A 25,912-nucleotide genomic window follows, 5' to 3' on the forward strand; every position below is an offset into this window, starting at 1 on the left:
GGAGGAGGCCCAAACTCCACATGGGATGAGCACAAGCCTAGGAATAGCTACTTACTACCTATGTGACATCAGGCACAAATTTTTGATTCTTTGAGCCTGTTTCTTTATCTCCAAAATAAAAATGATTTCCAACATTCCTTCCTGCTAAAAATTCTAGTAACTATAATTCATAATCTTAATTCTATTATGAATAAACTCCCACTTTCTTTCTACCCATATAGAAAAGTCCTATAGTTTATTCAAGTGAGTAGAAACAAAATTTCCCCAGCAAGGCCCTCAAAAGTCATAGGGGGAACATAAGTCCTAAAGCTTTTCCTTCCAAATTGGACCACCATCTCACACACACACACAACACATAGAATATAAAACATACATATGTACATGTATATACACATATAGTAGGGCTTCATTTTACCCACACTCAACACACATGAACTCAAGTATGTGCAACAGAAAATATAAAAAAAGTTAAGAAAAAGAAAAGAAAAATACATAAAATGGACATTGATTGAGTGCTGGATCCACGTCATTTTCCCAGATGGCCATGGATCTTGCTAGAGTTCACCCAATTGAGTTTATCCTCACTCTGGGAGGCATTGGTGTGAGTCATTGCATTGTTTTGCACCAGACATTCTCTCTTGGAATATATTGGCAGGTAAAATAATATTCTAATATACATATATATAGTAGGATATACAAACACACACATGTATACATAGAAGCCTCTCCTCTAGCTTAATTTATTTTAGAGAGTGAAAGATGAAAGTGTAAAGAAACTTAACATTAAAAAAAAAAACTAAGATCATGGCAACTAGAGTTCCCATTACTTCCTGAAAAATAGAGGGAGAAGAAATGGAAATAATTGGAGATATATTCTTGGGCTCAAAAATCACTGCAGGCATGAAGTTAAAAGACACTGGCTCCTTCAAAGGAAAGCTATGGCAAACCTGTACAGCATACTAAAAGACAGATATCACCTTGCCAACAAAGCTCCATATTGTCAAAACCATAGTTTTTCCAGTAGCAAGATATGGTAGCTAGAGTTGGACTATAAGGGAAGCTGAGCACCATAGAATCAACTCTTTTGAATTGTGGTGCTAGAGAAGATTTTTGAGAGTCCCTTGGATGGCAAGGAGACTGAATCAGTTAAAGAAATTAACTCTTAGCTGTTCATTAGAAGGACGAATACTGAAGCTGAAGCCTAAATACTCAACATGGCAGCATGTTGAGAAGACAGGACTTATTGGAAAAGACCCTGGTGTTGAGAAAGAGTGGAAGCAAAAGGAGAAAGGAAGGACAAAGAATGAGATGGATAGATAGGATCAAGGAAGCAATGAACATGAATTTGGACAGACTTCAAGAGTCAATGGAAGATCGAAGAGACTGGTATACTATGGTCCCTGGGATTGCAAAGAGTCAGAATGACTGAACTACAACAAAGAACAGAGAAGTACCATGTCACAGTAGATGACTAGCTGTTCTCAAAATAAATACGCCTTGGGTTCAAGTTCCATGTCAAAACATATTAACTCTGTGACCCTAAGCAATCCATTTATCCTCAGTGTCCCAGACAGTTCTCTATGATTAAAAATTAAAAACTGAATTCCAGAATTCATTGACTTACTGAATTTCCTTATCTAGGAGTCCTATTCACTGATGAAATCACAAGTCTGGACCCCCAAAAAAATCATTATTTGTTTCAATTAAGGAAAGTTCATTTGTTATTCATGTTTTCATTTGTTGGTGATCATTAAATTTTTCACAGGAATATCTTCCTTTTCCAGAATAAAAATAGCTTAGCTAGGTAGGTAGGTAGGTAGATAGATAGATAGATAGATAGATAGATAGATAGATAGATAGATAGATAGATAGATAAACAGATATACAGATGGATGGATAGACAGACAGATTTTATATATATAAAATACATATATATAAAGCATTATTTTTCCAAAGTGTTTTAAATATATCATCACATATGATATATTACCTGATTCTCCCAAACTCTTTAAGGTAATATATTTTTCCCCCGTTTTAAAGGTCAAAAAACTCAGGCTCAGATTCAATTCAGTTGAGCAACTGATTGAGTGCCTAATACAGTTAAATGATTGTCTGAGATTATCATGTTAATAAGCAACTGAACCTAGCCTAGTGCCTGACACATAGTAAGTGCTTATTAATTAATGAGTTGAACCTAGACTCAGATCCCAGATCTTCCACTAATTACTTGTATGACAATATTTTCCTCCTTTCCTATTTCCTGGATTTTCTTCCCACAGCTTCATAGCAGAATCACCACCCCTCCCCCCCCAGGTTCTCAGAAAAGGTGAATACAAGTTTTAAACATTCTTTGCACTGCTCTCTGTAAAATAAAGACAAAAACCTGCAGTGACTGCCACTATTTCACTCCAGGCTTTTCTTTTTCATTCTTCCTGTCACCAGTCCCACCCATCATCATGCATTCCCAATCATCCAACAAGAAAGAGAAGGGGATAGGAGGAAAACTTCTAGCACTCGCTGCCCATAATAGTGTTACTAGATCCTTTTAGTTAAAATTAATAATAGAGGAAGATCTGAACTCAAATCTGACCTCAGATACTTCCTACTTGAGTGACCCTGGGCAAGTCATTTAACTCTGTTTGACTAGCCTTTGCCCTAAAGTTGTTACTAAGACAAAAAGTACAGGTTTATTCATTTTTTTAATTAATGACAGAAACCAATAGCACTTGAGCAAATAAATAAATAAAAATGAGTGCCTACTGTCTATATAACCTAAGGACATCAAAAGAAAATGAAGGGTTCTGATCTGGTTTCTAAAAACTGTATTTAAATGAAGAATATTCTCAAGATACTTGGAATAAGACTGGACCTGTAGTTTCACTGATATAAGGAATTCCTGGTGAAGAACTTCCTCTAATACTATATGTAAGCAGATCTCTTAAGCTTATAGCATGAAAAAAACTTCCTGGTACATTGAGTGGGTGAGTGACTTGCCCATCAGAATCAGAACTTGAACCCAGGCCAACCTAAATCCAAGACCAACTCTCTAGCTACTGTGCAATTTCTCACACATGTAGTTTCGAGATAAATTGGTTTGGTGGTGTTGTTGAGTGTGTTTATTTCTCTGCTTGTTTATTTTTGCTTCCTAGTAACACCTAAGAGATACCTCCTTCTCTGGCCAAGAATTTCTGTCATTGCCCATATGTGATGCCAAACTGGAGTGTTCCACAATAATGAAACTATTCCACTATTTCCTGTCCCAATGACTATCTTGGCCTGGGATTTTTTCATAAATGGTTTCTCCAGGTGAACAAACAGTTAGGGAATAATAGTCTTTCCTAGGTAACTGCAGAATTCTCCAAAGGAGACAAAGAATAATGGCTCCCATTTATTTGCACACTTTCTTGAAGGATTCCCCTTTCATTACAATAATTTTGTGAGACTTATATGAAGTATTATGAGTCCCATTTTGCAGATTAGGAAAGTAAGGCTCAGAAAGGGACAACACCTTCCTTAGGGTTACCCAGAGAGAAGAAGTCAGAGCTGGGCCCCAGACCCACATGTCCTGCCTCAAGAGCTGGCACACTGTCCTCCTGTCACCACATTGCTTTTTGTCATGTTTTATGTGTGTATGTGTGTTTGCGTTCTGTGATTTCATTGGCATGGGGATCTCCAAATGCAAAAACATTGACCTTCAACACAGAGTTGAAATTTCTAACCTTGGCTCCTAGCTCTGCTGTGGGACTAAATAAAATCCTCTTCCACATGACAGCCCTTCCAAATGCTGGAAGCCAACCATATGTGTTCTTTCTCCAGGCTAAACATTCCCAGCGTTTTCTTCTAAACTATAATCTCTCTTTCCTTGAAAAGGAGAAGTGAATTATTCAGGGCTTACTAGTCATAGTAAAGTTATAGTAAATAACATTAAAGAAGTCTTTATTCTTCTCTTTCTTTCTTTCTTTTTTAACTAAAAGGGACCTTGGAAGGGATCTAATTTAATTTCCCATTCTCCCAAAGCTTCCCCAACAGAAGGCTATCCAGGCCCAGCCTAAATAGAGAGTCTGCATCTCAGAGCAATGCATTCCTGGAAACCACACTGTAAAGGAGGCATGCCTGAAGCATAAGGAAAATGCGACAATTGGTTGTATTCCTGACCAAAGGCAGAGACTCTGAAGACCACTCAAAAAGAAGTCCCAGAATATACGTTCATCAGATATTTCCTAGCTATTTGACCCTGGGCAAGTCATTTAGCCCCAATTGCCTAGTCCCTGTCACTCTTCTATCTTAGAATTGATACTAAGACAGAAGGTAAGGATTGGGGGGGGGGGGGTTTATAGGGGGGAGTCACACTATGTTAAGCATCATTGAAATGAGTGTATGGAATCCTTAGGTGCTGAAAACATTTTTCTATATTACTTGGTAGATTATTGGTTTCATGTGGTCTGGGATCAATTACCTTTCTATCTCCCACAGCATCGATCACAGTCCTTTGCCTGTAGTGGGCACATAATTGATTGAATGAGTGAAAGGAGGTATATATGATTGTTTAAAGGAGACAAAATGATATGCTAAAAGAAACACTGTTGGAAGACCCAAGCTTGACTCTGACCACTGGCCGTGCCAGTTCATCTCCTTAGATTTGTTTCCTCTTTTGTTAAATGAGACTTCTCAGGTCTTTCTCAACCAACATTCTATGAGATAAAATATATAAATTGCTTTCTATATTCATGCAAATATTAGCTATGACGATGATGACAATGACAGTGATAATGATGATGCTGATGATGTGACTATGGCTTTCCTATGGGTCTATTAACAGACACACTCATCTACTTTTAGCATTTCCTGACTTCCATAATGGGGTCTTACTACAGACACTAATAATTAAGAGGACAAATCCTGAAAGAAGAAAATTAAGGATGTTCATTAGTCAGTGTTAAATGAGCCAAAGGATAATATTCAAAGTATAGGAAAGTGAATCTCTTAAAACCATAGAGTTTATTATTTAGGAAAAGAGTATAGCCCATGAATGGATCCATTTGTTAGGAAGGTGAATCAAACATTGCTATTTCATACCTTCCACTGATCATTTCTAAACTTTAAAATTTCCTGTGATTTGTTATCTAGATGCTTCTCTCTTATCCTACTTCTCTTTGCCATTTTATTTCCCCATCTTCTCAATATAGTGAAAAGATGACTAAATCTGGAGTTAAAGGATCTGGGTTCAAACTTTGCTTCTGACATTACCTATATGGCCTTAGTCAAGTCATTCCCCTTCCTTGGGCCTCAATTTCTTTATCTGTAAAATGAGAGTTGGACTAGATGGTTACTAAGGTGTTAAATTTATGGTTGGACTGAATAATATTTTAGTTGGTTGCCAGGGATTTAATTACTAAATCCCAAATGAATTACTAAAGTCAGAATGGAATTTATGGTAGTTTATTTTACAATAGAGGCAAGATATTAAGAAAGATATTAAGATATTAAGCAAGATATTAAGAAAGAGAGAACGTGAAGGAAAAGAGAGAGATAGCTGCTCCAGCATCCTCTGAGCTGGGCAGGAGTTCAGAAGCCCCAGCCAAGGGAAAAGAACCTCAAGATGATGGGCTTCTCCAGAAGCTGGTGCCTCCAGAAAGGCCAAGGGAAAGGCAATCAGCCTTTACACTCACCACATGTCAATTCAAAGGAACAGGGTCACCAGGGAAAACAGTTCCAGTTAGCACTGTTCTGAATGAAGAATTATTCTCCACTCCAGTAGAACTGCCATTAGAACTCCAGCAGAAGTGGAAGTCCAAGTTGAACTTCCAGAAGGAACTCCCAGAAGAACTAAGTGCCTTCAGGCCCTTGTCACTCTCTTTTAAAGTCCTTTCTTCTTGTCATGTCCCTTAATCTTTATGTCTACCAATCAGTTGACTCTTCTTTTTAGTACTGCCCAGAAGGAATTCTGATTGTCACCCACTCTTTCACATGTGGGTCACAGACCTTCCACTCAGTGTGTGATATGGATGTTCCTACCTTTTTTGGTTAAATCCAAAACGGGTAGATCTCCATACTTAACTTTTAAGCCAGGCCTAGAGATGGGAGGTCCTGGGTTCAAATGTGATCTCAGACACTTCCTAGCTGTGTGACCCTGGGCAAGTCACTTAACCCCAGTTGTCTAGCCCTTACCACTCTTCTGCCTTGAAACCAATACACAGTATTGATTCTAAGACAGAAGATAAGGGTTAAAAATAAATAATAAATAAATTTCAACCTTGGAATCAAAGTCTAGCTTCTTCTGCTTCTCCAGTTCCCATCTCCCATAGTCGATCATCAGAAAGACACACTCTCAAATAGATATTTATAGTACACTACATATTTTGCTACAGTGGAAGGACCTCCAGGTAGAACTAAGTATATGTGCAAAAACTGCATGTTCTTAATTCGGAAACAGACTGTAGATTTTCTTAATAAATGTCTGCTTCTCCTTTAATCTATATCACCCATAGGTCTGTTAGATTGTTCTTATACACTAGTCCTTGAAGGCAGCCAGGTGGTGAATAGAATCTGGATCTGGAGTCAGAAAGACCTGAGATCAAATCTGGCCTCAGACAATCTATGTGACCCTGAGTAATTCTAAACTTTTTGCCTCAGTTTCCTCAACGATAAAAGGAAGACCATACCTACTTCATAAAGTTGTTGTGAGGACCAAATGAGATGTTTGTAAAGTGCTTAGCACCGTGCCTGGCAAAAGCTTATGTAAATATTTTTTCCCTTCTCTTTCTGGCATATTGGACTCATTCCTGAGAGGAAGATTTCAGCTCCATATAAGAAAAAAATTTTCTTAAAAGAAAAGCTATCCAAAAAGGTAATGGGTTGCCTGAGATGCCTGAGGTAGATGGGTTAGAAGTTTTCAGTTCTCTCTAATCATGTTAGAGATGCTATAGACTTGAGATCCATGAACTTAGTTTTTTGAATATATTTTTATAATTGCATTTAAGTGGATTGCTTTCCTTTGTAATCCTATAGGAATTTTATTTTCTGCATTTAAAATTCATTCTAAGGAGAGGTCCATAGGCTTTTCCTCTGATAGCCAAAGGGGTCTGTGCCTCCCGAAAAGTTAAGAACACCTGCTGTAGATGGTCTCTCCCTAAAGGTTAGAATAGATGACCTCTAAGGCTCCTTCCAATTTGAAGATTTTTTAAATTCTTATACCATTTTTAAATTTTGATAGTAAGTTATTACCAAGATCCCTGGGGGACTTAATACCCTATGTATTAAATTTTATGCATATATTTTATAGTAATAATTCCATATATTTAACAATAATAATTTATATCTTTATTGCTTTAAGATTTACCAAGTATTTTACTAAGTATTTTGGGGGCTCCTTTTAACTACAGGCACAGCTAAGATGAAGATAGGCTTATTTTTTAAGTGTAATTTTGTATTGGCTAAGAGAAGCTGTAAAGAGGGGATGAAAATATGTACAGTTCAATGTGGAAGTGAGTCTGGGAAGTACATTACCTAGTAATGCAAAGAGCACACAAGACTAGAAATCTGGAATTCTGGGTTTGATTCTTTTTTTGTTAAGTAAAAAAAAAATGTAAATGTGAGTACCTTACTTAACTTCTCCAGGCCTCAGATTCAGCATTTGTAAAAAGAGCTAGAAGAAGGTGATTTCTAAAGACTTCTAGCTCTCACATTCTGCCATTATGTTAACAGGAAGAGAGAAAGGACAGAGAAAGGGCTGATCATCACTGAAAGGATAGAAGAAGGAGAAGCCAGGTGGCCATAATAGTTAGAGCACCAGACCTAGAGAAGGGAGAACCTGTTTCAAATTTGACTTTAGATACCTCCTAGCTGTGTGACCCTAGGCAAGTCATTTAACCCTGATTGCAGAGCACTTATTACTCTTCTGTCTTAGAATTGATAATAATATAGCAGGTAAGGGAAAGAAAGAAAGAAAGAAAGAAAGAAAGAAAGAAAGAAAGAAAGAAAGAAAGAAAAGAAAGAAAGAAAGAAAGAAAGAAAGAAAGAAAGAAAGAAAGAAAGAAAGAAAGAAAGAAAGAAAGAAAGAAAGAAAGAAAGAAAGAAAGAAAGAAGGGAAGGAAGGAAGAAAGAAAGAAAGAAAGAAAGAAAGAAAGAAAGAAAGAAGGGAAGGAAGGAAGAAAGAAAGAAAGAAAGAAAGAAAGAAAGAAAGAAAGAAAGAAAGAAAGAAAGAAAGAAAGAAAGAAAGAAAGAAAGAAAGAAAGAAAGAAAGAAAGAAAGAAAGAAAGAAAGAAAGAAAGAAGGAAGGAAGGAAGAAAGAAAGAAAGAAAGAAAGAAAGAAAGAAAGAAAGAAAGAAAGAAAGAAAGAAAGAAAGAAAGAAAGAAAGAAAGAAGGAAAGGAAGGAAGAAAGAAAGAAGGAAAGAAGGAAAGGAAGGAAGGAAGGAAGAAAGAAAGAAAGAAAGAAAGAAAGAAAGAAAGAAAGAAAGAAAGAAAGAAAGAAAGAAAGAAAGAAAGAAAGAAAGAAAGAAAGAAAGAAAGAAAGAAAGAAAGAAAGAAAGAAAGAAAGAAAGAAAGAAAGAAAGGAAGGAAGGAAGAAAGAAAGGAAGAAAGAAAGGAAGGAAGGAAGAAAGGAAGGAAGCAGGGAGAGAGAAAGAGAGAGAGAGAAATGAAGAAATGTACCAGATTTCAAAAAGAGGAAGAAACAAATTCTACAAATGTAATTTATAAAAATTGCATCACAATTCAAAGGCTTACAAAGCACCTTCCTTACAACAACCCTATGAAGTAGGTAGTGAGTACATATATTATCATGCTCATTTTACTGATGAGTGGATTGAGGTAATGTGACTCATTCATCTTCACACACTCCAATATGTATCAGTGCCAGGATTTACTTACAAATTTTTTAATTACAAGTTCAGAACCCATTCCACTATCCCAAACTGTCCCTATGTAGTATACCACTTTACTATTTTATTGGAAATTTACTTCCTTTTACAATCCTGATAAGAATATATCATAAGAATGAGTGAAAAAGTTAAAACTTCTGATTTTTAGTACTATTATTATGCCATGAAGCTACTATTGAAAATTTCATTAACTAATTGGATAAATAAAATCTCTCTCTATCTGGGCCTCTGTCTCTGTTTCTATTTCTCTGTCTCTCTGTCTCTGTCTGTCTCTCTCTCTCTGTCTTTCTGTCTCTCTCAGTTGGGATTTTTCCAGAATGGGAATTATTAGCTTATAGTTTTAATTAGAAAGTACTATACATATGTGTGTATGTAAGCAGGACAAATATTACCCCACCTTTATAGATGAGAAAATTGAGACTCAAAGAGACTGCATCACTTGCTTAAGGCCACATAACTAACTTGGATTCAGGTCTCCTGGTTTAGTGTGCTTCCCACTATAACATATCATCTCTACAATCCTGCCATATTGGTATAGTTTTCTGGGTTTCCAGATTTAAACTTTACCTTCTGAAGGAGAGGAAAGGCTAACTGAAAATACAGAGAAATACTAAAGAGAGAAGGAGGAGGGTTGAAGAATGTATGCAGGAGACCTTTATGCTTCTCCCTAAAGAAGTTATCTGATGAGAGGAAGATGGTCAGTGGCGGGTAGAATTAGGGTTTGAAGAGGAGTGGAAATGGTTTGGAGGAGCTACTGTGAAGAATGGACTAAGGAGTCATCTAGAACTAAAGGGCAGGTACTTGGTCTGTTTTCATTTCAAGTAATACCCATTGAAATGGAGTTTAGAAGTGAAATACCAAAGAAATTAAACTTGGTGGTGTCTTCTTAATTTGACTTGGCATTAGTTTAAAAAAAGTGGGGGGGGGGGAACAATACTTACAAGAAAATTAATTCTGGGGAAATGTTGTTCCAGATTCATGAAACAATCTCATTTTGGATAGGGGTGGGAAGAAAAAATTGCAATTGCCTGACGTCATCCTGCCAGGAGTGTATAAGCAGGAGGGTGTTGCAGGCAGGGCAGTTCTCTCTCCTTGCAGGTGCAGGTATTCTCAGAAGCAGAAGCAATGGCAGCCCTCAACTCTGTCCTGAAGCTGCTACTGCTGCAGCTGGTGGGCCTCCAGGTGCTACTTTCTCCCAGCTTCGCTGTAAGTTCTCCTAAAGGATGCACCTTCCCTGAAACAACCAACATGACCACCAACTTCTCCATGAAGGCAGATTCAAATGTTTACAAAACCAACAAAACTTACACAGGTAAGTTAACAACTGGTTCTTCAGTCCTGGACTCTATCATGCAGGGGCATGGCTAGCATTTCAGAACTTTTGTGGGGACAAAATACATAAAGCTCTGCCATGAGGGAGCTACAAGGGCAGTAACTGAAATTATATTTAAGGGAGAGCGGGAGAAAATGACTAGGGTTGTCTCCCTTGCTCTGCAAGGCATTCACAGTAAAATGGGAAAAGTTGTGGATGAGATGACAGGAGACACAGTTTCTAATCTCAGCTCTGATACAATTAGTAGTGTTGGCACAGATCGTTCCATTTCTCTTTATCTCAAAAATGAAGAGGGTAATCTCTGTGATCTCTTCCATATCTAAAATATAGTAATAATAATATAATGTTTTGTCCATTGCCTTCTGTACTTTCTGCAGGCAGACCACAACCACAAGAGCCTTTAATCCTCAGTAAACTGAGTAACAGAAACTTCCTTGCTATTTTGTCAGTGTGAATGAAGCTTTAGGGGTCCCCAGCATTCTACAAGTAATTTCTTGAACTAGCAGAAGCTAGAGGTAGGGCTAGTTACTTTCTAGTTTTTCTCTTGGGGGTCCTTCAACTTCTGGTGCAGTCATTTTTTTCAGTAATGTTTGACTCTTAGTAACCACATTTGTAATTTTCTTGGCAAAGATACTAGAGTGTTTTGTCAAATCCTTCTCCAGCTCATTTTACAAATGATGAAACTGAGGCAAGCTGGGTTAAGTGGTCTGCCCAGAGTCATACAGCTAGTAAGCATCTGAGGCTGGATTTGGAGTCAGGACTCCAGCCCCAGTGACTTTGTCCACTCACTACCTAGCTGCCCAGCTTCTAATCCCTACAGATAGCATCTATCTAGGTGATTGTTGCTGTTCAGTAATTCAGTCATGTTCAATTCTTTGTGACCCTATAGATGCCATCCATGGAGTTTTCTTGGAAAAGATATTAAAAGGGTTTGCCATTTCCTTATCCAATGTGTTCTCATTTTACAGATGAGGAACTGAAGCAAATAGGGATTAAGTAAAAGCTAGTAAGTGTCTAAGGCCACATTTGAACTCAGATCTCCCTGACTTTAGGTCCAGTACTCAATCGAGCTGCTCTATCCATCTAGGTGGTAGCTCTACCTATTTTCTAGGTAGTAACAAAAATACCTCACATCATTATGGTTCCTGATGGTTTCTGAAGTATTTTCTCATAATAGCTCAGTTGGGAGATGATATCTGTATTATTTACCCCTGTCAAGGCTGCCAGGCCTCCAACACAAGTCTTCTGAGTCTAGTACTCTTTCCACTATACCAGAATGAGAGGGTTCAAGACTTTATACTACTATCCATTGAGTACAGTAGATAGAACATTATTTGAAATCAAAAGACCTAGGTTCAAGTCCTAGCTCTACCACCTACTGCCTATATGGCATTATATTTCTCTTTATATATTTTATTTTATATATTTATTTATATTTCACTTTTATTTCTCTGAGCCTTGGTTTCCTTATTTGTAAGATGAGAGGATTATACTAGATGATCTCTAAGCACTAAATCTATAATACTAGGAACTGGTTTGGGGCTTCAAGAATCAGCTTTTAGTTGTTGAAAATGCAAGCACTTTTATCACTATTGTCACTTGGATGCATTTTCTTTGGCATTTCAGGGAAATTTTCCTGCAGGGGCTTCCATCTGTGATCACATTGAATGCATTCCTCGACTCCCCCACCCCACTCCCACACCCAATATTGGCCTGATAAAAACCTAGGAGACCAATACATTTTGAGCTAAGAATCAAGAAGGTGACTTTCAAGCAGCAATGTGAACTCAACCAAAATAGGAAAGAAGACCGAGACAGAGAAGCTGGCTTCTCTGGCCCCTGGAACAGAGTTTTGACTCTAGGAACTGAGAAGGAACACAACTTGTGAACTGAGAGGAAAGGAAGAAGAAATTAAACTTAAGGAAGTGAGAAGATAAAAAGGGAGAGGAAGAGAAAACTCCCAAGATTCCTTGGGTGAAAATATAAGAACAGAGAATTTAGAACGACTAAAATATAGCTACACATCCATTTCTAAATACACAAGAGAGAGAGAGAGAGAGAGAGAGAGAGAGAGAGAGAGAGAGAGAGAGAGAGAGAGAGAGAGAGTTTTAGGTTTTAATAGCTTAAAGCTGCTTTTGGACCAATCTATATATTTTGTCATGTCATTTCAGTCATGTCCAACTCTTCTTGACTCCATTTTGGATTTTCCTGGCAAAAATAATGGAGTGGTTGGTCATTTCCCTCTCCAAACAGGTATATTCTTAGTGTTTATGTAGAATTTTAGGGTTTTCAAAGCACTGTACAAATATTTTATTTCTTCTTCACAACAACCCTAAGAGGTAGATATTATTATGATGCCCATTTTACAAATGAGAAAGGGTTACACTACAAGTCAGTGTTTTGAGAAGGATTTGAACTTAAATCTTCCTGATTCAAGCTCTAAATATCTATCTATCCATCCACTGTAGTCTCTCACGAGAAAAAGGAAAAATACAGTAAAACATTATTTTAAATCACAGAAGTATATGCAGCTGTATTTCTACATAACAGCAACTCACATTAATGTCATTTTACAGTTTACACAATGCTGTACTCACAACAAACCTGTGAGGTAGACAATTCAAGTATCATTGCTTCATTTTACACACAAAGCACCTAAGTATCAGAGGAGCTAGATGACTTTCTTTTATATATTTTTTTAAACCCTTCCCTTCCATTGTAGAATCAATACTGTGTATTGGTTCCAAGGCAGAAGAGCAGGAAGGGCTAGGCAGTGGGTGTTAAATGACTTGCCCAGGATCACACAGCTAGGAATTGCCTGGGGCAACATTTGAACCTAGGACCTCCCTCTCTAGGTCTGGCTCTCAATCCACTGAGCTACCCAGCTGCCCCCGGGCAAAGTAGTTTTTAATGATTGTCTTAATTTCCTCTTCATTGGAGGTGAGATCCCTCTTTTCATCCTTGATGCTGTTAATTTGCCTTTCTTCTTTCCTTTTTTTAATTAGATTGACCAGTACTTTGTCTATTTTGTCTGTTTTTTCAAAGTACCAGCTTCTAGTCTTGTTTATTAGCTCAATAGTTCTGCCACTTTCGATTTTATTAATTTCTCCCTTTATTTTTAGGATCTCTAGTATGGTTTTCTTCTGGAGGTTTTTAATTTGTTCGTTCTCAAGTTTTTTGATTTGCATTTCCAATTCCTTGATCTCTGTCCTCCCTAATTTGTTAATATATGCACTCAGGGATATGAATTTTCCTCTAAGTACTGCCTTGGCTGCATCCCATAAGGTTTGAAAGGATATCTTGCCGTTGTCATTTTCCTCAACGAAATTATTAATTGTTTCTATGATTTCTTCTCTAACTAACCGATTTTGGAGTATCATATTATTTAATTTCTCTAGGCCAGGCTCTCAGTCCACTGAGCCACTCAGCTGCCCGCTAGATGATTTTCCTATAGTCACAGAGCTGCTAAGTTGTAGATCCAGGACTTGAATTTCCATCTCTCCTACCTCCAGAGCTAGACAAAGACTACTGCTGCCAGGAACTGCTAGGTAGCACAGTGGCTCATGCCAGGCCTGGAACTGGGAGGATTGGGGTTCAAATTTGGCCTCAGACACATCCAAACTGTGTAAACCTAGGCAAGTCACTAAACCTCATTTGTCTAGCCTTTGCCCTTCTTTCTTAAAATTGTTTCTAAAATGAAAAGTAAGGGTTAAAAAAAAACAAAACCCTACTGCTACCCACAATAGGTAGAGAATGCAGTATATTTATCTTTCTCCAAGGGAGATTGACTCAGCACTAAACAGGAGTTCCAGGTTTATTCAGGAATCTACTATTGTTTTATTTTCCCCTGGTAACTGAATCTTTGTTATAGTCAGTAAATGTTTGGGGGGGAAGCAATCTCAGAGCTTGGCATACAGTCTAACACATGTTAGGCACTTAACAAATACATACTGATTGATTGGGCACAGTGAGGTGGTACAATGGATAGAGTACTGAGCTTGGAATCAGGAAAACTCATCTTCATAAGTTCAAATCTGGCCTCAGACACTTACTAGCTATCTAACATTGGACAAATCACTTAACCCTATTTGCCTCAGTCCTTATCTGTCAAATGAGCCAGAGGAGGAAATGGTAAGCCATTCCAGTATCTCTTTGCCAAGAAAATACCAAATGGGGTCACAAAGAGTCACAGACACAACTGAAAATGCCTGAACTACGATCAATTTTAAACTGAGATGAGTAGACTGCAAGAAAATTTGGAACTGACTAGAAATGGAAGAGAAAGGGACAAAAGAAGGACACTGTTGATGTTTGAGGGTGAGAGTGGAGTAGAATCTTTTGTTCTCAGATTTTTACCATGGTTGGGTCTTTTCATAGTCATGGTTCCAGTATTTTAAACAGATAGAAGGAGGAGCCATACAACCAGCATATGCTCTTGGAATGAGTGACCAGACCAGTGTCTGGAGAGTTAACATTTATCTGAATGTTTCTCTTTTGTACAGTCAGAGAGAATGTGACATCTAGATTCACTATGGAACCCCAAGCTTCTACACTCTACTGGATAGACAGAGAATGCTTTTCCCATCATCATTATCTTAATACTGAACACTTAAAACCTCAGGAGTAAAAGGCACAGTCCCTTACCTTAAAGGAGGTTACAAAATGAATATGAGTGAAACAAGGGTGAATGTCACGACTATGATTAATTCAAGACCAGATCTTTTTACACAAAGCATTGAAGTGGAATGGATAGAATACTAGACTCAGGAAGACTTGGCTTCAAATCCTGCCTCAGATACCAGCTAGATGTCTGTGGGCAATCTCTGAGCCTCAGTTTCCTCAACTATAAAATGAGAATAATAAGAGCACCTGCCTAATACGGTTACTATAAGGATCAAATGAGATGATGTGTGTAAAACTTAAGGTACTATATTAATGTGAGACATTGCCACTCTTGTTATATAGACTATAATAGACAGTGAGAATTCAAAGAAAGAGTAGATAAGTGAGAACTGAAATCATCAAGGAAGGCTTCATGGAAGAGATTGAAGGATGGGTCATAAGTGGATAGGCAAGAAAGAGGCAACATGAGCAGAGACACTCAGAGTAGAAATGAGTGAGAAAGGTGCATCATTAGGACCATGAGGAGAATGACATGACTAAAGCATTAGCAAGCTCAGGTGACTGATTAGGCAAGGAAGATGAGTCAGAGATGACTCCAATACTCCTCACCTCACCAGAGCAGCTGTCTGTGCCAGCAGAGGACAGATAAGGATGTTTCCTCTATGAGTCAGCTTGGGCCCATCAGTTTAAGAACGCATAACACTTTAAAAAAAAAAAAACTCTTATCTTTTGTCTTAGAATTGATATTGAGTATTGGTTCTAAGGCAAAGGAGCAGTAAGGAATGGGCAAAGGGAGTTATATGACTTGCCCAGGATCACATAGCCAGGAAGTGTCAAAGGTCAGATCAAATCAAATCATTATCAAATAAAGTTAGATCAAATCCAAGATGTCTCATCTTCAGGCCTGGAATTTTGTTCACTGACCCACTTATACCCACATACCTCTTACTTTTTACTTCAAAAGATCTCAGTTCTTCTGTGAGAATGTTCTCTGTAATAGAAAAGACAATTATCCTCATAATTTTATGAGATGCTTTAGTTTAATAGTGTTGATGATGATTATAATCCTTTTCTAGTGAGGAAACTCTCCACCTTAATGAGATCAGGTCCTTACCAAGCTGTGACCCTGAGAAAATCACTTAATTCCCCATTGCTTAGCCTTTCTTCTACTTCTGCCTTGAAACCAAAACATACTATTGATTTTAAAACAGAAGGCAAGAATTTAAAAGAAAATTTTCAATGCACTATGAAAAATGTCAGTTTATTATTTTTTGTGCTATAATAAGTACATCTCAGCCTCAAACCCAATCAAGTACACCTTCTACCACCACTAAAACATTAATAATAAGGTTGTAAATGTTTCTGTTTCCTCTACCCTAAATCAAATCCAGAAATATTTCTCAAGTGCCTGCCTTGTATATATCAGGACCTGTAGCACTGGGCAAGATCCTACCCTGGCTTGTGAACAGGGTGATTCTATGCCTGTGTGGAGGTGGAAGGGTACAGCACCAGATGAGTCTGAGGGCTACTATGTGGAATAAGAATTCTAGCTGTTCAAAGACTGCCCTCTGACTGTCTGCATGCACACACAGCTGGCTCCTAATTACAAAACCTGGGATAGTGAATCTCTACAGATGCACGATATAGTCATGATCATCCAGGTCCTCACAATTCCTATTGACTTTCCTTGAAGGATAGACAGCATGCATTTTTCAATCATTTCATCCTAGTGACTTTTTCTGGAAATGAGAACCTCCACAGTGTGATCCTTCAAGCAGTGGACAAGGACAACAAGTCAGTTGGCCAGTGGCAAAATCCTGATCAGATGTGCAACAACTCTGTCATCTACCAGATGAAGAATTCCAGCAGAAGCATCTTCCAAGCAAACTGGACATCCCCTAATTGCTCAGACATCACGGAAGTTGAGATACGGTAAGAAGCTCTTCTGATTTGCTTAAAGATTTTTTAGTTTAATATTTGGGCGGGGAGGGTAGAGGGAGAAGAATTTGAGGTTTTCTTCAATAGGAACCAATGGCAGGAGCAGCAAAGTGACTCAATGAATCAGGCTTGGATGTGGAAAATCCTGTGTTCAAACCTGACCTCAGATACTTCCTAGCTGTGTAACCCTAGACAGTCACCCACCATTGCCTAGCTCTTATCACTCATCTGCCTTGGAACTAATACATAGTATTGACTCTAAGACAGAAAGAAAGGGGCTTTTTTTGTAGTTGTTTTTTGAATTCCTAACTTCTGTCTTAGAATCAATATTATGCAATGGGTGTAAGGCAGAAGAATGATAAAAGCTAGACAATGGGGATTAAGTAACTTGACCAGGGTTACATAGCAAAGAAGTGTCAGAGGTCAAATTTGAATCCAAGACCTTCCATGTCTGGGCCTGGCTTTCAAACCCCTGAGCCAACTAGCTGCCCCCATAAGTAAAGGTTTAAAAAAAATTTTTTTTAAGTCAATCGCAATTCAAAATAGATCTGAAATGGGGATTCATCGGTTTTATACTCCCCAAATCAGCTGTGATCTGAATATATATTAATGTTTAGACGTTCTGGGTATACTCAATCCTTCTATATGGTAAATATAAGTATTTTGATATTCATATATTTTATATATTAATATAGTATACATATATAATCTATTATATACAATGGATCTAAAATCAGAAGCGATCCTACTATCCCCATCTAATCTACCCATTCCATCCCACAGATGAGGAAACTGATACCCAGAGACCAGAAGTGACATGCCCAAAAGTCACACACTTAGTAAAATTCAGGATTGAACCCAGGACCTCTGAGCCACTGGTCCTTCCTCTCTACCATGTTGTCTTACTTTCTAGTGTAACATCTTCCTAGTAGATAAGTAGGTGTAACAACCAGAGAAGAAAATTGATTCATTTCTTCACTGCCCAGAAACTGGATAAGTGATGTCAGCATGATAAAATTAATCCTCTGTCCTCTTCCAAAAATATTTGAGCCAAGCCCTGCCTGGAGGCTAACCAGGGCCTCCTATTGCACCTAAACTCTGTCTCCTTCCCAGCTGTCTCCTGGCAGCCTATTGGGTTTCTTAGTAAGAATCGCTCTTTGGCAGGGGAGCTTTCCCACACATGCTTGGAGTCTATCTTTTCCCCCCTGAAAGTGAGTTATTTGACTAATGTCACTCTGGGCACCTGATAAACATTTGCTGGTGGCAGCAGGACAATGAAAACAGTCAAGCACTATGTCTGCTTCTCCGTTGAATTAGATGGTTTGGGAGTCACATTTGGAGGGGAGTAAGCAGTCTATAGTGATTCAGGGCAGCAGAATCTCAAGTGAAACTGACCTGCCAGTCTGAGGCTGACTGAGGGGGCCAGGCAGGACGGAGTGGGGTATCAGATCCCCTTTCATGTTAGATCATGAAAGCCTCCACACCCCCAGACCGAAACGGAAGAAAGCACAGCCACTCCCCATGGGCCCTCTCTTCCAAATAAGTAGCTCGAATTCTCAGATGTTCCAGATACTCAAATCTCCTGCCACAGGCACTGTCTTTTCTCTGGTGCTATAGAATGTGGAAGTATAGAATAATCCTTCTTTCTATTGGGTTGGGCTTACAGCAAGCAAGAATTTTCTATTTTAGAGCAGCTGGAAGCTAGCAGGGACCTCAGAGGCCATCTAGTCCCATTCATACCTGAACAAGAATCTCCTCTATAAAACAACTTTACTTTTTCAGCCTCCAAGTAGTCAACTTTTGCTTTAAAACCTCTAGTGGGGGCAGCTAGGTTGCACAATGGTTAGAGAGCCCGGCTTGGAGTTGGAAAGACCTGGATTCAAATGTGGTCTCAGATACTTCCTAGTTGTGTGACCCTGGACAAGTCACTTAATCCCAGTTGCCTAGCCCTTGCCCTTCTGTCTTAAAGTTGTTACCAAAACAGAGAGTAAGGATTTATTTTTTTTTTGAAAACACCTCTAGTAAAAGAGAATTTACTACCTACCCTACCCTGCTCAGCCCATTCTACTTCTAAATTACTCTCAATTGTTTGGAAGTTTTTTCTAACATCAATCCAATAAATATATCATATTTTATTTTAATATTTAAAATTAAATGTAAATATTCAATATCCCCCATCTTCCCCTGCCACTCTATACCTCTAGGTCTTTTTTCTAGGTTAAGTCCTCCCAGGTATTTGGTCAACTTTCTCATATGGCACGAACTTGAGGCTATTCACCATCATGATTGACCTCCTTAGCTCCTTTCCACTTTATCAGTGTCTTTCCCAAAATGTGTTGCCCAGAACCAAACACAATAGTGTTAACTATAGTCTGAATGGGACAGAGCTATTACCTCCTAAGCCTAGACACTATTCTGCTTTTACTATAGCTAATTACAGTAGCTTTTTAGGCTGCCATATCATACTTTTGACTCATTAAGCTTCTAATCCACAAAGACTCATTTTTTTTTTCAGAGTAACTACTCTCTAGCTACCCCTCCTCATCTAATACAACATTCTTGTTTCACATGTAGTTATAAACAATGAGGGTTACCAAATGCTTCCTATGAGATTGGTAGGAGACAAATATTTCTGTGCTGAAATATAGATTCAAATGTTTTATGAGGCTTGTTTGATTTTTCACACTAACTGAAGGCTAAAAGTACACAGGGTAGTAGCAGATAAGGGGGAGGCAGCATGGAACTGATCAGTCATAAAGAACTACTATTGGTTCTTGAATGCCTAGAATTTTTTATTTTTAGCACTTTCTTGGGTGCTTTGGGCCTCAAAAGAACTATAAGATGTAGTTCCTGACCACAAGGATTTTATGATCTATTTGGAGGAGATAAGACATAACTGGGAAATAATATTTGATGTATCACTAATTATCACTGATGATTAACAGCTGGTGAACATCAGCATTCTCTACTGCCATAATGAAGGGCTACACTTTCTTCACTGACTTACCAAAAAAAAAAAAAATATATATATATATATATATATCTTTCTGTCTCTATTCATATCGAGAGAAAGAGAGAGAGAGAGAGAGAGAGAGAGAGAGAGAGAGAGAGAGAGAGAGAGAGAGAGAGAGAGAGAAATAGAGAGAGATAAAAACAAGATGGTATATAATGAGCTAAATATGCTCCACTACAGAAAGAGAGAAAGCAAAAAGTGTTCAAGAAGGGATATCCAAGTGGGTTTGGGACATCAGGGAAGACTTACCTAAAGAAGCTATTCTGAAGGTTGTTTCACCAATAAGATGCCAAAGGAAAGCAGTCCCAGATTCATGTTTTCTGTGATAGCAGTTCAGTTAACACAGCTCTTAATGGTCTTTTCTATCTGGTGCACATATATATCTTAGCTGAATTCTTTCTTCCCCAACAGAAGAGGGCATGAAATAGTTTTAGCTTCTCACCTCTCTTCCCTGTTGTTCACCTTCCCATAGGGCCTTCACCTTCTATTTCAACAATGGGGCCACCTTCTCGTCATTAAAACTAGACAGGAAAGGTAAGTTGTTTTGGATTGTCCTGGTGTGGCAGACTGGAAAAAGGCTTCAAGGTCAGAAAGACCTAGGTTCAAGTCCCACCTCTAAAATGTACTGACATAATGATATCCCCTGGGCAAGTCACGTCATTTGTCAGAATTCTAGGTAATTCTCTTAGAATAAAAATTGCAGTGAAAGAGCTAACCTGTGGTGGAGGAAGGAGTTTCCTCACCTGGGAATTCCCTATGCCAATGAAATCACAGTCTATCTTTGCTTTTAGAAGTTAGCTTAGGATCTGGAAGTCTTGAAATAGGGTTTGGAGGTTTGGGGGGTTTAATTTTTGTTATTTTTTTTTAATGAAAGGACTAAAAAAACCCTTAAAAATCACCTAGTTCCAACCTCCTCATTTTACAGATGAAACAATTAAGGTACACAGAGGACAAAAACCAGAGGCTATGGGAAAATACTGTAGGTGTACTGGAAATGCAAATACATACCAAAGGAAACCTTACATTTGGGTCCATACTAAACATCTGAAAATAGATTTGTTGTGTTTAATTAGAGAGATTTCTTAAATCTACACTAAAAGCAAACTACGAGAGGCAGAGCAAGGACTAGAACATAGAACTCCCTACTCTCAGCTCTTTCCATTATGCCACCCTTCATCTGCTCATCTCTTGCAGGGATGGCTAATTGGAATCTCTCTGGGGCCCCAGAAAGAAATATCAATAATTCCTATTTTATAAGCCCACCCCCCTTCTAGCTAAGGAAATGAATTTTTCCTTCTAAATCACATCCAAACAGCTGGATTCTAAAGCAGCCTTCCTGACTCTCTTGTGTCTCAGAGAGCTGGCCTTGTCTCTTCTAGAGCATTTGCTTATGGGGGCATCACAAATGCAATATGTATGTTATTTTTTCTATTAAATTTTTAATTAAAAGATTCACCCAGAAACAAGAAACTGGTTGGGTCTGTTCCAATAATATGCCCTCCTCACTGGTAACCAGCAGCACGGGATTCAAAGTTAACGATGAAAAATGCAGTGAACGGTCGGTAGTCCTGCCAACCACTTGTCATAAAACATGTTAAAAGGAAAATCCATTTTCAACAACAAATTCAGAAGTGGTTATAGATCATGCAACCCAGAACACTCCCAGGGGGCTTTAACCACATGCAATTACATTTCACAAGCTCCTTCTCTTAGTGTTTTCTCTAGCTGGCAAGATCTGGCATTTGCTATTCTCCTTTTTCTTCAGTGTAGTTTATTTTCCTACCAATTCCATGGATATAAAGGGCTAAGGAGAGAATAGTTTATTCCTACTCGCTACCTCACAGCTTTAAAGTTGACAAAATCCTCCAGTGAAAAGAGGATTGGAAGCTCCGGAGCTATGCTCAAACTCACCTGTTCCTTGAGATAGCCAGAAATCATTTGTCATGAGGAAATGCTGAATAAGGGATTATAGCATGACAAGGGTAGAAGCTACAAAATAGCAGAATGTGACAGCACTGCAATGTACCCCAGAGCCAAAGAAGGCTAAGAAACAGGAACTGGACTTGTTCCATGGCTATACACAGGAATCTCCCAGATGAAGAAGTTCCCTCCACCAGGGTAGGTCAGAGCTTAAGAGTCCTGAAGAGTTGCCTGGAGAAGTGGCATCAAATTCTACTAGAAGTAGAGCCATTAAACTATATCCAAGGATCCCAGTGCCTACAAATCATCTTGGAAAACTGCATGTCTTCTTGCATTTTTATTTATTTTCAAAAATATTTCCCAATGACATTTTATTCTGGTTCAAGTTGCATTTATGTTTGTGCCTAGAGCACTAAGAGGTTAAGTGGCCCAAAGTCGCAGGCCAACTCAAGTCCTTCTGTCTCCAAAAGGCCAATTTTCGATCCAGTATATTCCTAAGTAAACCACTGGCAGTCTCGCTTCCTCTTAATCTATAAACTCAAACTCCCTTGGTTACAGCTCAGTTGTTTTTCAGTCATGTCTGGCTCTTCTTGAGCCTATTTGGAATTTTATTGCCAAAGATGCTGGAGAAATTACCCATTTCCTTCTCCAGATAACTTGACAAATGAGGAAACTGAGGCAAACAGAGCTAAGTGGCTTGTCCAGAGTCACACAGCTAGTAAGTGTCCAGGGACAGATTAGAACTCTGGAAGATGAGTCTTCTTGACTCCAGGACCATTACTCTAAACCTACTCTACGCCCTCCTCATTGCCCTCAAATTCCCTTAAATATACACATATTATAGAGGTGTCATTGTCTTGTTCTTCTTAACTAAAGGTTCTGAATATAGTAGGAAGGCCCAGATTGAGCTCTCTCATAGAACTAGGCCATGTATGCCTTGATTACCCCAAAGTTCCAAGCATAGAGAATCAAATTACCATTCATTGTACTGTATTTGGGACTGTATAATACAAGATGACTAGGTGGCAGTGGATAGAACTCTTGACTTGAGTCAGAAGGAACTGAATTCAAATCCAGTCTCTGATGTTTACTAGCTATGTGACCTTGTGTAAGTCACTTACCCCCTGTCTGCCTCCGTTGCCTCATCTGTCAAATGAGCTGGAGAAGGAAATAGCAAACCAATCCAGGGTCTCTGCCAAGAAAACTCCTAATGGAATCATGAAGAGTCGGACACAATTGAACAACTCAAGAAGATGGATCTTCCTGACTCCAGAAATACTATCCATTGCACCACTAGCTGCCCATATAGTAAATAGTTAATTCTTGTTAAATAGTTTACATTATGATAGTGCGTTATGGTACAAAGAATGTTTTCACAACAAGTCAATGAGGTAGGACTCGGGTAAACTGATTGCCCTTTTACTAGAGCATCCATCCACCTGCCTAGCTGCTAATGTTTGGTATTTCTTTGCCAGTACCGACCCCATCGCTAACCACCGCCAAGAGTTCCGCCCGGAAAGCCTTCACCTGTTCCGTGATTGACATCATTCAGCTCCTGTTTGTCTATTTTACCAGCAAACTGATCTCCTAAGGAAGCGTGTACTCTGGTACCACGGCCTCCTTCTTTCCCTCTTGAGCCAAGGTGTGAAAACCATAGGAATGAAGGTTCCACATTCTTACAATGCACGACTGTACAACAATGTTTAAGTCTGACTGTAGCAGAGACGGAGGATTCACTCAGCACACAGTGAGGAAGGTTTGACAATCAACTAGCTGGTGATATTAGGCTATGTAAGACAGTCAAATAGATCTCTGGAACTGGACGTGAGGTTTTCTCTTCTTCTAGCCAGGCAAGTCAGGTGAAAAAAGGAATGGATGGTAACAGTAGCCTTGTGGCCAGAGTGTAACTAGGGTTGATCTTGTGTTATCACCTTGATGGCCAATCCTACTGCCAATCCAAGCCTCATATGGTGCCAAATGATTCCCCTGCACCCTTGAAAGTCATGGAAGGCATGGTCAGGAGGGAACTGATTTCTGGTCCAAATATATTCACATTATTTAAAATATTGGCATTTGACAGCATTTTTAATTTATTGAAGAAGGAAAGAAATGAGCTGAAATCAGTTCTGTTAATGGAAAACTCATTTCATTCAGACTAGCAGGTTTATGAAGGGCAACAAAGGAAAAAAACAATGTTTGATCAACTAATTTGGGGGAATAGGGAAGAGAGGTAGAGAGTAATGATTTTTTTTAAATCATTTCCTTTAATTTCCAATGACTTTAAATATTTTACCAAAGAATTACAAGGATGAGATAGATAAATTGACACAAAAGAATCCTAGGATAATGCTTAGCTATTTTCATTTAAAACAGAGAATATGACACCTATTTCCTATTTATAAATCAGAGCATCAGGAAAATATAATTATGTATTTTTGATTTGGAAGATTTTTGTTATTTAAAGTCAGGTACAATGATTGGTAATATCTCAACATCCATTTTCCTATAGACTGGCCATTTCCAGTCCCAAATAATTTATTTTTAAATAAATTGGTGTAAGTTGTATGTATACATATATCCATATATATATATGAAAGACATGAGATTACTAAAATAAAATTTGTCACAAGCAAAAATCTTCTGTGCCATGTATTAAATAAAGGGTTTTTTGTTCTTTTAACACACAGTACAAATGGTCACATTTCTTTTATAAGCCATAAACCAACATTCTTTTCTAGCTGTCTCAAAGCCTTTTTGGGGAAAGTGAATGATTCTACCTGTAAAACATATATTTAAAAAATCTTTTCAGTCTCCTAAGAACTATGTGGTTTTCCCAAGATTCCTATTTTTTTCTCATTTTCTCTGCATTTCTTTTCTCTGTGTACAACCTCCATGATAAGATTCACCTTGTGCAAATAGGCGATATCCTTATTCATGTAAGCTTGGACTAAGTGGCTGCCATGGAAACTGAGGGAACCTAACAGCGTCTCTTCAAAATCTAGGAAGCTTTGCTCCAAAGCAAAGAAATAAACTAGGAAATGTGCCGATTCTTTATTCAGGACTTGTCTTCATCATTTGTCAAATGCTTACCAGCTGGATATCTTTTTAGAGGTCCCAGCAGGTCCCATATCCCACCTCACAAATATTTTCTTCCTTTGTTAAGAGTTCTGAAATTCCATCTTGACAGTGCTATCCCTTTCACATAAGGTACTAACCATTCTCAATCAATTCCAATACTTGAGAAAATTGTAAAATTCACAGGATTAATGACCTCTTGCCCTAAATCCTTTTTCATATGTAATGTCAATCTCTCTGTCTCTGTCTGTCTGTCTGTCTGTCCCTCTCCCTCTCTCTCTCTCTGTCTCTCTCTGTCTCTCTCTCCCCTTCTCTCCTCCCTCTCCCTCTTACCTTCTCTCCTCCCTCTCCCTCTCACCTTCGCCCCCTCTTTCCCCTTCTCTACTCCTCTTTCCCTCCATCTCTCCCCTCCCCCTCCCTGTCCTATCTCTCTGTCTCTCTCTCTCAATCAGTTTCTGTGTGTCTCTCTCAGCTCTCCATCTCTCTCTCTCTCTCTCTCTCTCTCTCTCTTCCTCTCTGTCTCCTCTGTCTCTCTCTGGTGTGTCTCTGTCTGTCTCTGTGTCTCTGTCTCTGTCTCTGACTCTCCCTCTCTCTCTTTTCCACTGTACCATACTTCATCCCTCTGTGTGACTTCTCTGAAACATTGACATTTTTATCATCTTCCTCCTCTTTCCTCCCTTGGCTTCAGCAGTGGAAATGTGTTATGTCACAAAAACCCATAACATGTTTTTGGATAAAGGATCAAACCTGGCTCTGCCACTTACTACCTGTGTGACAAAGTGTAACTCCTCCAGTCCTATTTCTTCATCTGTAAAATGAGAAGGTAGGATTCAGTAACTTCTAAGATTGCTTCCAAACCTATATCAATGACATAAGATACCTTCTCCTGGCACCTACCTCTGCAGTCCTGCCTTTTCTCTGTATCCTTCTCCTTTCCTTAATATCTTAATGTGGATATTCCCGCATGGAAGCTCTATTCTCAGCCCCTCTTCTCTCTGTAAACTCTTCCCCCTTGGGATATCATTACTCCTGTGGCTTAGATGTCTGCTTCTATTGAGATGACTCCCCAAATCTCTCTCCAACTCTTACATCCATCCTGAGTTCCAAACCCACATTTCTATCTACAGAAC

The 25,912-nt window shown here is 38.6% G+C and overlaps 1 protein-coding gene across 1 annotated transcript; it reads left to right on the forward strand.

The window, feature by feature from the left end:
• The first annotated feature begins 9,926 nt into the window (after nucleotides 1-9,926).
• On the forward strand, nucleotides 9,927-24,407 carry PLET1 (placenta expressed transcript 1). Its single transcript, XM_007494819.2, has 4 exons — nucleotides 9,927-10,192; nucleotides 16,567-16,768; nucleotides 20,260-20,321; nucleotides 23,183-24,407. The coding sequence occupies exons 1-4, from the start codon at nucleotides 10,006-10,008 to the stop codon at nucleotides 23,296-23,298; spliced, it is 567 nt and encodes a 188-aa protein (XP_007494881.1). The 5' UTR covers nucleotides 9,927-10,005; the 3' UTR covers nucleotides 23,299-24,407.
• The last annotated feature ends 1,505 nt before the right edge of the window (nucleotides 24,408-25,912 follow it).

This window comes from Monodelphis domestica, chromosome 4 (assembly GCF_027887165.1).
Source record: "Monodelphis domestica isolate mMonDom1 chromosome 4, mMonDom1.pri, whole genome shotgun sequence".
Lineage (NCBI taxonomy): Eukaryota > Metazoa > Chordata > Mammalia > Didelphimorphia > Didelphidae > Monodelphis > Monodelphis domestica.